The 11,043-nt window shown below is 39.1% G+C and overlaps 2 protein-coding genes across 2 annotated transcripts in view; one reads left to right on the forward strand and one right to left on the reverse strand.

Annotated features, from left to right (window-relative positions):
• LOC107718546 (phosphatidylinositol 4,5-bisphosphate 3-kinase catalytic subunit gamma isoform-like) overlaps positions 1–5,156 on the reverse strand; it is a 7,350-nt gene extending 2,194 nt beyond the window's left edge. Inside the window, exons 1-9 of the mRNA XM_016525661.1 lie at positions 4,957–5,156; positions 2,161–4,154; positions 1,896–1,961; positions 1,588–1,813; positions 1,401–1,504; positions 962–1,108; positions 788–878; positions 535–665; positions 111–222 (exon numbers count right to left, since the gene is read on the reverse strand). Of these exons, the coding sequence (XP_016381147.1) occupies positions 111–222; positions 535–665; positions 788–878; positions 962–1,108; positions 1,401–1,504; positions 1,588–1,813; positions 1,896–1,961; positions 2,161–4,146 (2,863 nt within the window). The 5' untranslated portion in view covers positions 4,147–4,154; positions 4,957–5,156. The remainder of the gene's footprint in view (positions 1–110; positions 223–534; positions 666–787; positions 879–961; positions 1,109–1,400; positions 1,505–1,587; positions 1,814–1,895; positions 1,962–2,160; positions 4,155–4,956) is intronic.
• A 2,860-nt stretch (positions 5,157–8,016) lies between these two features.
• Positions 8,017–11,043, forward strand: part of LOC107718548 (nicotinamide phosphoribosyltransferase-like) — an 18,635-nt gene continuing 15,608 nt past the window's right edge. The window contains exon 1 of the mRNA XM_016525662.1: positions 8,017–8,174. Coding sequence (XP_016381148.1) covers positions 8,115–8,174 — 60 coding nt within the window. The 5' untranslated portion in view covers positions 8,017–8,114. The remainder of the gene's footprint in view (positions 8,175–11,043) is intronic.

Here is an 11,043-nt window from a genome sequence, read left to right on the forward strand (position 1 = left end):
GGTAATCAACAGTCCCAAATGCTGTCGACTGAACTTAACTTGCACAGGACCTGGAATATTCCTTTAACAGCAGTAGAGGCAGCAGAGGTTCCAGTAATAACAATAATTACCCGTCTCTGTAATCATTATGTTGTCATTGTGACGATCACCGATGCCCAGGACATAAGTTGCCACGCAATACCCTCCACAAGAGAACACAAAGCGTTCAACAGCCTGCTGGTGCTGAAGAGGCGGTGTGGAATGGAAAAATTCACAAATATGACATATCACCAATGCCTGACCTTTTTCACATTTGCATCAAGCAAACGTCTGACGTATGACCTAACCCCCTTATCAGAAGATGAGCTTGACCAAACCCGCAGACGATGGTACAAAAGTCAAGAGAGACTGTTTAAAAATAGCACAATGACGTGTAGGTGCTGTGTTTGGTCTCCACAAAGGCAAACGCCCTCAAACAAAGACACTAATGCACCAGGAAGTGAGAGGTTTCCTTCCTCTTCAGCACATTCAACAGTATAAATGGAAATAACATACCTTGTCCTCATTCACACACTTTTCACAAAGCCACTGGCTGAGGATCTCATCTTTAAAAGCTCCGGTGTTCCCGACAGTACTTTGCTGAATGTTAGCAATAGTAGTGGCATCTTTCACTATTTCAATCATTCCTAGAAGAGGAGCATCAGGAATTCAATACGTTATGATATTTGACTCATAGCAGTGTGGTGTGCATTTACATTTTTAATTGCTGTTGTTTAATAACTTTAAAAAACACATCAACCACAATTACCAATTTTATTTCCAGTGGAAATACATCCATATGGTAACAAGGAAAGATCCAAGGACTCCAGCTCCCAAATAGACTCCATTATCAGTAAAATCTGAGAGGAAAAAATGGCCTATTTGAAAGACAGCACTGATAATGTTGGTCATGACTACTAGCATGCATTTAAATGATGTCTACTTGTAATATCAGCATATCCTGACGAAGGTCATCCCCGTCTTTAAAGATGATTCCAATTGTGTCACTTGACAAGGTGGTGGGGTCGGCTCGTTTGAACTGCAGCCACAAGGGTTTCTTCTTGGATGCCATCACTTTGCATTGTTCAATCTACAATTAATAATATGGTACAATAATTAATGGGTGCATTAGCCAGGACTATTAATTAAAAAACGGTGTCTTAAAGAGGATTCTTTTAGAGGATGTTAAAGGAATATTCAGGATTCAAGTTATGCTCTGCTGACAACACTTGTGGCAAAATGTTGATTACCACAGTGATTAATTTCCACTCATCCCAGTAAGACACAGTGGAACTCAATGGGGCCAATTAGCACATGTAGAACTTAGAAGCACTGTAGCTTAGTAGCAACTAAAATGGAAGAAATGGTATGATTTTACGTACCACAAGCGCCCCTGCCCGTAGGCCTGGGTCGTAAGGCACTTTAAAGCTGTCCGGCAACCCTGACGTCTGCAGACCTTCCAGTTTCTGACGCAGCTGAAAAACAACTACAGTGTTCCCACAACATTAGATATGTACTGCATTGGCCTATTGCCATATGCTAGGGACAAATACTGGCTGTTGTTGTCACCTTGTGCTGACACATCATACTTTTCAGCAGACATTTGCTTAATCTCACGAGTGACTTTTTGCAAGGCCTCGGTCATCTCCACTTGCTTCCTGAAGTCCTGCAGCATGGCTTCACCACAGCCACGGAGGTAAGCTTCAAGTATTACGGCATACCTCTGCTGATAGTGCATGGATTGAGCGATTTCGCTACGCAGGAACCAGAACAAGAAATGGCCGATCCGCATGCTCTGTGAAGGAGTCACAAGAGTTGAACCAAAAACACTTTAAAAACATAAAAACTGGTTGTAGACGCATGAGGTTCTGACTTACTCCAAGCGCACGCTTGAGAAGAAACCTGGCGAGTGCGCTGTCATGGTACGGTTCAAATTTTACAGCCTACAAAACAAATAAGCAGCAACAAAAATTAAGATTCTTTGAGAACGTCACATTGCATGGTGCGGCTCATTTCATGTAAATATTTACTTTGCATGCAAATTTTAATAGCCAGCTGAAGATTCTTTGTAAATGTTGAGTTGTTATGTCTGAGAAGATATGCAAAACCAACCACAGTGCGTTTTGAATACCCGAGCCTCACCTGAACAAGCTGCAGGAGGTACCGCAGGACATCGTCATCTTCCAGAGTCTCCAACTTCCGGACGGCCATAGTGCGCACATTTTCATCAGAGAAGTGGCAGTCCAGTAACTGTAAAGCCAAACCCACATCAAGCGAGCTTCGGTCCCATATGGTGCTCCTCTCCAGGAGACAGTGCGTTATCGCAACAGCCTCTTGTTTGCCCCACTTAACCGAGGAAAGAAACTTCGGATAGGCTTTGGGATCCTTCATGCACTCCTGCCGGAAGTGCCAAAGCAATTCTTTATCTTCAGAGCTGAGCGGATGCAAAGGGTCGGTAGCAATAATCTGCTCAAACTGTTTGCGCAGATGGTTGGGCATCTCTCTTTGCCCTCGCTCCCCTTCCATTTCCGAGTCCGGAGAATCCTTGCTCTTGGGAAGAGCCACAGGGTAGCAGTACTTGTCCAGGAGAATGGCAACAGCCATGGAGCTGTTCTTGTCCGGGTTGGTTGCGGACGTAAGTTTGTCGGCGTTAACGCTGCTGTTGTCTTCACTCTTCTCAGGCATCTTCCACATGTGCAAGATGAACTCGCCCTGCCTGAGCAGGGAGCGGTGGTCCACCATTAGCAGGTTGACATAGTATAGCAAGCGGCTCTTGTTTTTGCATTCGTTTTCCTTGGACGTTTGAGTCTGCGCTTTTCCACACGACACCTGCAGGCTAAGTCGGGCACCTTTGGGTAAGTCCTTGATCTTTATGTTGAACTCCAACCAGGTGTTCCAGAGCACCTCTTCTGTGAAGGGTTTGGAAGTTGTCCTTTCTTGGGCCAGCAGCTGTTGTCCGTGGAAAATACTGGCCTCGACAAACACGATCAACTCGGAATTGCGTGGCAGCACTGGTATGTCAATCCCCAAGATCTTCACCCTGAATTTACGATTGCAGTCCCAAAGGGAGATGGTAAACACCTTCTCGTGGTCTTTCTCAGTGATGGTCAGTTGTTCATGAGTACCAGCGACACCGGTGCAGTCATCGACCTGAGACCAGTCCTCTTTTTGGACCACGTCTTGTTCTGGGTCTGGAGGACGCTCTAAAACCAGATGGATCTCTTCACCATTTTTAAGACACTGTCTGATCCAGTGGAAATCTTTGATGGCATAGTTGCCATATAGGTATTCCTCTCTTCCACAAACCCTCAAGACAAAATCGGATTCGCTGACGTCTTCTGATATGCCTAAAATTGCTCGCTTTTTAGTGATCTTGGTGAAGAAGCTCTGAAGAACCTGGACAGGTGTGTCATCTATAGACACCTTAATAGTCTGGCTTGTTGTGTCCTTGTGTATCACTACCAGGATGTGATTGTTACTTATTTTGCTCAGCAGGTATTCAGGGAGAGGCTTTGTGGTTATCCAGGGATCCATTGAGTAAAGTTTGGGATCTCGATCAGACAGCTCAATTTTCCGAGGGCTCAGTAGCTTTCTTCGCGTGAACTCCAGTTCGTCGTCATGGACGTTGCTGACATCTGTAACATCATATCCAATTAGGTGGTTCAGAAATCGCTGGTATTGAAGCGAATCCTCAGTAGGCTGCTGTCTAACAACCAGGTGAATCTTCCCAACCTCTTTTCTCAATGCTTTCCAATATCTGATACAGTCAAGGGTTTGGAATACCTGCTGCTTGTCGTAGATCTCATACCAGTTGCCTTTCTTCTGGTAGAGCAGCATGCAATGGTCCGGAGAGTATTTTTGGTAAAATTCAGGGCACAACTTAGTGGTTACCGCTCTGTGCCAGATCTGAACCTTCACCTGCTCTATCGTCCAATTGCCAGTAACATCCAAGTGCAAAGTGTCTGGGTTCTTGCTGTTTTTGTTGGTGGTGGGAAGTACAAACTCTACAGCTATTTGATCCGTCAATACAGCTGAGGTAGAAGTAAATGCTTTCATCTTTCTTCTTCTCCTCTTATTTTCCTCTCTACGAACTACTGGTGGTTCATCATCACTGGCTTGGTGTTCCATAACCAATGCTAAATTAGAAAAAGAAAGAGTTTTCTTTTTACACAAAGGACTAGGGCTGCTTTTTTCATGCACATATATGAAAATCCACCATAGACCACCATTACAATATTTTGACAATGAACTATTTTTATTCGAACTATTACCCCCACCCCCATCCTTAATATTTGGCAATGAATGAGTGAATATAGGCTATATATATATTTTTTTTTTTCTTCTTTTTCCCCTTTAATGATTAGACCTGAAAAAAATCATAATTGCATGGGACTCCATGAACACCAGCTTTTAAAATAACTGTATAGCAGGTGTACATGTGCTTCTAGAGGAATGCGCAAACCAAATATCGCTTTTTATTTATTGAGACATTTCCAGATATATTCTATTGGTTACAGGGTTACATTATCTAACACACTATCTAATATGAGTTAACGTTCACTTTATGCAAAGGAAGTCACCAAAGCAGGAAGCACACATGTGCTTAGCACTTCAAACAACAACAACAATCTTTTTTAAAAAAGCAGAAAAGTCGCAAACCGAATGTCACTGCAATCAATTTGTTTCCTACACTTGACCAGTTTGCAAGCGGAAACTGTGAAAGAAACATTTCCATGTTGTAGAAACACACAGCAAATGCGGAAGTTTCTTAAAATAATAACACTCTGAAAAGTGTTTTTTAACACAAGTAATTTATCTGTGATGCAACGTCACTGTTACACAAATTAATAAGACAAACTAAGTATAACACTGACAGATCAGAAGTAACGGTTTTGCCGGAAGGTTGCCGTAAAAGAGCGGAAAAATAGTCAAACTCACCGTTCAGCAAACGCAGAGCCAATGACCCTGAAGGCGGTCGGGTGAATCCTTATGCATGGATGCAGAGAAATTCAGTACAGACCACATGAAAGTAAAAACGCTCTTATTTCAGCAGTTATTACTCCAAAAGAAACGCGATCAGACAGTCACAGAAGCGCGTTTCCTCTCCTCTCACCATCTGATCATCACACGCACACGGGTTCAGCTGCTGCTCCCATTGGTCTGACACATCGAGTCACTCTCTACACTGAAGAATACCGGGTATTTTTTTAATGCAAATATGTTTTGCATAGATAATACGGATTTTAGATATTATAATGATACGGATTTAAAATGCAAAGGTTTTTTTATGAATTTTAAATTAGGTATTTTCCAGATCATTCACTCAAGTATTGAAGCACTGTTTATATGCTTTGCCCTGACCTTATATTATTCATTTATATTATGCATTGACGCGATATTTGGATTGGATTTGCATTAACAACCCCTCAACATTATCTGTCTATTTTTATTTTTATAATTTATTTCTTATTAGACAAATTGCTAAAGGATATTGTTAATTTTATAAGGGAGGTTTTTTGTTTTAATTTAGTTGTTTACATATCAACAACACAAAAACTGATGCAAGCAAATACTTAAGATCTAATTAAAGTCCATTTATACATTTCATTTGCCCAGTGTCAATATTTCACTATATTACTTGTGCAATGGTGTCCTCTGGTGGTGTGTTAGAGGCTCACATTTATAATTTAGATTTATTATTTTGACATCTCATCTACACATACGGGTTAGGGTTAGGTTAGGTTATCCTCATATTATTTCGATGATAGTAATGCCAAGTATTGCAGATTATGGTATAGTGTCAGCAATTGTGGTGTTGTCTTTGGCCAAATATATTTATTATATTATAATATAATATATTAATATGAATTAGATTAATATTAATTCAGATTAATATTATATTAATATATACTAATATTATTTATTTATTTATTCAATTAAAATAAAGGTAGCTAAATCCAGTCGCTTTTCCCCTGGAGTTTATTGCGGCTGCTTTAAAGCCTCTGGCCGTCCAGTCGGCTGAAAAAGTTGGCTGGGCAACTATTTAGCCATATAAGCATTGCATGACACTTCATATAATATGCATTTCCTTGCTATTGCACCGAATGACAGAATCAACTAACCAACAAAATCAGCAGACTGCTAATTTATTACTAAGGTCAATGGGTATTTTCCTAGATCAGAAAGCTTAATGGCCCCTCTGGCTCCTCCTCTGTTCGTTATATGTAACTGCAGTCACTGATCTGTAGAACAGACGTCACTTACATAGCCTTTCCCACAGCCAATCAGAGAGCGGCTACAACAGCCCTGTGATTGGCTGAGTTTGAGGCGGTGGGCCCTGTCTTGACGTCATTGTCAGCTCAACCAGAGATTGGTCAGACCTTCCCATTAAAGGCATACATTAAAGTAACTAAAACACAACTTAAAATGAAATTGCATAGGGTCAGCAGCAGTCATTACATTGGTTGGAGCATAAGAAACAAATGGAGGAAAAAAAATTTTTTTTTTAAATTATATTTTATTCATATTTTATTCTATGCCCTTTGTAGAGGACGCCAGGACTAAGTTATTAAAAAAATAAATAGACATGAAAAGGCATGTATAGGCAAAAACAATGTTTTATTTTTTCATTCACCAATCAGTTTTTAGGTTTCAGGCTATTTTTAATCAAACTTTGCACAAAGATTGCCCAACTATGTTATGAAAGATGTAACAGAATGATTTGATATATTATGGAATATGTTCGTAAAATGTCCATAAATTGGTATTCCCATTCTATAAAATGTATTTATATATTGCATCTAATTTGCATATTAATGTGTTCTTGGGGCAAACCATAATGAAAAAAGAAGTGTAATAATGGGAGTAATAATTGGCAACATTTTCATTAGAATATCTCATATTTCATCGGAATATTGATCTATAATTTCTTTCTATTGACTTGTTGTGTTTCCCCAAAATGCCTGATTAACATGCCGTTTGTCCTGGTGTCCTCTACAGAGGACATGTATGAAAGTTATGGCCTGTTTCGCAACAAAAAGCCATATTCCCATTTGAAACCCCATAACGTTTTTCTGAGATGTTTATTTATGACAAACAATTTGAAAATTAGCCAGATTTAAACGATAATTGCAAGACATTATCATATTTCCCCTAAGAGTACTAAATTTGATCATTTTGTCAATATCAGTTATATTTAAAGACCAAGGAGGGAGTGTTTATGATCAAACCTCCAAACATTTGATATCCGTAAAAAATCCTGAATGTGCTCTGTAAAGGACATCCACTTAAAACTTCTCCGTATGGTTTTAGAGAAATTCACTAAAATATAATGTCCTCTACAGAGAAGTCTATGCCTGGGTCCCAGGAGGATATATACAGGGCCGTCCTTGGGGGGGTGCAACTGGTGCGTCCACACCGGGCCCCGCGCTTGAGGGGGGACCGAAGGGGGCCCCCGCTCCCTACCTCGCACCGGGCCCCACGTCAGCTAAGGACGGACCTCAAGTACAATCAAAAAACAAAAAGAAGAGGAGTAATTTCAAAACATATGTCAAATAAATGTCTTTTCAAAATATTCTCGCACCGGGCCCCACGTCAGCGTCAGCTAAGAACGGCCCTCAAATACAATCAAAACCAAAAAGAAGAGGAGTAATTTAAAAACATATGTCAAATAAATGTCTTTTCACTATATTCTCATAACTTGCATTACAGGAAGAATTTATATGGCACCCTTTGTAAATAAAATGCAAAATAAAGGGGTTAAATAAGAAAACAAAACTTTAAAAAATGAAATAAATATCCAATATATATTCTTTAAAAAATAGTAAAGCAAAACATAAAATTAAGGACTTTCTAATTTATTACATTTCTCTCTTAGAACTTTCTGTTTCATCGTTTGACTTTCCCGAAAGCACTCTGCCTGCCCCCTGCAATGACGTATACGTCACGTTATCCACTGATTGGCCAGCCCACCCCACTCGGTCCCGCCCACTGTGAATCCGTCATCCTCCCTCCTTAGCGACGGGGGTTGGTTGAGAGTCCGCGCGGCGGAGAGCGAACAACAGACTGACAGGCAGCAGCAGCGCGTCAAGGGGAAGATGGAGCAGCACACAAGAGCCGTGGACTTCAACATCTTGTTAGCTACTGACTCCTACAAGGTGAGCAGAGACCCACCGCCCGGCCCGGTGTGCTGTTGTATACCGGTGAACCTGTGAGTGAAAGGAAAATGAGGGAAAGAGAACGAGGAATGAAAGTGGTTTCATCCTTCAGGCCGTTAACGGTTGAATCGTTGTCAGTCAGGTCGGTAGGCCGAGTGTGTGTGAGGAGAAACGACAGGTACATCTTCATCTCTATTCCTCTGAGTAGAATATGTGTGTTTATGTCGGTAATAACGGATTACGAGCAGATAAGAGTGTGAATTACACCTAAAGGGCGGGAGGCGCGGGTCCTGAGGGTGGATTTCTCTTCAAAAGCAAAACTGAAAGCACTTGCTTTCTCAGGAAATGAATGTAACTGTTACTGCACAAATAGACTGATGGCTGTGCAACTAACGTACTAGACCTAACCTATTAGTAATAGTCACCGGTTTGACTCCATTTCAGATATTGCTGAAATAATCCGGTTTCAAAATGCAACAGATTTAGTGTCATTGTAGTGTAAGACAATGAAATGTGTTATATGAAATATTATTTATATGCATATAGTCTGGACCGCAGTGTACATTCTAATGTAAAGAATATGACATATAGTATGTACTGTGTGTAGTGCACACATAAGCCCTCATATGTAGTCTATCACTGTTATTATAATAAACCAAAATTAATAATTGTGAAAACCGAAATTAGGCTAGATTTTTATGACTCCAAAACTAACCTGTTTTTTAAAATAAATATCTAAAATACAAAAATGACCTTAGAATAGTTTTTGATGCACTGTATATATATATATATATATATATATATATCCCCTTCAGTAAGCTGCCTTGGTGTAATGCTGTACTTGGTGTTAAATAATATTAGTTTACACATTAACTTTGGAAGCCCTAAAATGCTAAAACTGAAATAGAAACTAAATATACTGTAAAAAAATAAATTATATATATATGTATAAAACATTAAACTGAAAGTAGAAAAATAGTCATTTAGTGACACTACAAAACTAAATTGAAATTTAAAAACTAATAATTATATAGTGCAGCTGTCTAAAACAGAAATGAAAGGTTAAATTCAGATTAACGAAATGACTAGCACTGTGTAGTTTGCAATGGAAATAGGAATGTCCCTCATTGTGTCAGAGAGGAGGAAAATCTGCTGACTGTTGTACATATAACACATCTGCTTAACAACTATATACACACACACACAAAACTTGTATTTTATTACAAGTTATTCATTATACTTAAAGTGCAATGTGATGTAACAAGATGCTGTATCATGAGCAAAAGCTGCTGTCGAGTCCTTCCAACATACGAGGCAACCAAAGTGTTTATCATTCGTTTTAAGAAACGATAAAAGCAAGTATGTCATAACCTTTGTATCTTTATTAATCTTAAAATATCAATTGTATGCCAGTTTTACTTTGCCATCCTGAAGCTGCTGCTCAGGTCTTCGACTTTTCACCTCAACCCAGCGCTCTCTGTCCTTGGATCCAGAGAGGTGTCATTGACTGCTGTTGTGACTGTTATGTTGTGGATATGGTCTCATCTCTGTTTAATCAGTGTTTTCTTTCGTTAGTGCTGCTAGAGGACGGGAGTGGATGCCTTTGTCTTTTATCCTCCCACCACGGCTGTAATAGGATTCTCGTGTTTTGCATTGAGGCTGATGACACATCCATTTAGCCTTTTAAGGGATGCTTCATTACTTAAGGATCCTGCAGAGGTCATTGGAGGGTCAGAGATCACGTGTGGAAAATAACTGGTTGTTCCTTATTTACTCAGTCAACACTACAATCTATTTTCTGTGTCTTCTTGTTAGTTTGCTGATTTTCTGACACTTGTTTCAGGAGTCAGTCCATGAGCTCTGCTTTTGACCTTGTGATGCTACTCTTGACATTTAACGGCCGACGTTTACTATCCATTCAAGGTTATGGCTCTGATAGAAACAGGGTTTAACTGTAGAAGCAAGTGGCACTTAGAACAAGAGGCGATGAGAAGGAAGTAAAAGTGACACCAGGAATGAGAAAGGGGTGTGGTTAAGATCTAATGGTCGGAGAAACATACTGTACTGAGTAATAGAAAGCATAAGATTGTTCAGCAATCATATATAGTTCTCTAGAAACCTGAAGAATAAGTGTTCAGAGTTCAACAGCAACCATCCACACCCATGAAGCTTTGCAAATGACATAATGAATAGGTGACACTTTCAAACTACGCTGTAAATAAAATAAACATATTTGGAGAAAAAAAATTATATTTCTGTTTTTCTACTTCAAAATTTCAATTTTAATTCAATGTGTTGCTTGCCGTTTATTTGTATTTGTTTGTAAAAATTTACTTTCAGTTTCTGAGTAAAAATTCAGCTCTTATGTGTACTGAAGCATAAACGAATCTGATCATTTGAAAAAACGAAACGAATGAAGTTGAAATGGACTCCAAAACTTTCCTCTTTTCTATAAATATATAAAATATAAAAATAACTGTTGAATAGTTTTTGAGGCAAAGAATTATAAAAGTTTCAGATTATACTCTACCTTGCATTAATTAAGCATAAAAAATGTTACTAGAGAGCAGGAAAACATACTTAAATAATGTCAGTTTACAGTTACTTTTTCAGTTTACACAGTAGGGATGTGCGGGTCTAGTCGACTAAACGGTACAGCTCCTACTAGTCGACACTGAAAACAATAGCCGATTACACGACAAAAAAAAAAGAAAAGAAAAACATGATTTTATCATTAACATCATTTTAACATTGCATTTAAAACATTTTAAATAACAAGTTAAAATAAAACGTTTGAAAAATAATTATTTTTAAAAGTTTATCTGGGCGGAAACGACATTTTTACCTCAGACCTCACATGCGTTTTCTT

Source organism: Sinocyclocheilus rhinocerous, unplaced genomic scaffold (assembly GCF_001515625.1).
Source record: "Sinocyclocheilus rhinocerous isolate Xijiao unplaced genomic scaffold, SAMN03320098_v1.1 scaffold423, whole genome shotgun sequence".
Lineage (NCBI taxonomy): Eukaryota > Metazoa > Chordata > Actinopteri > Cypriniformes > Cyprinidae > Sinocyclocheilus > Sinocyclocheilus rhinocerous.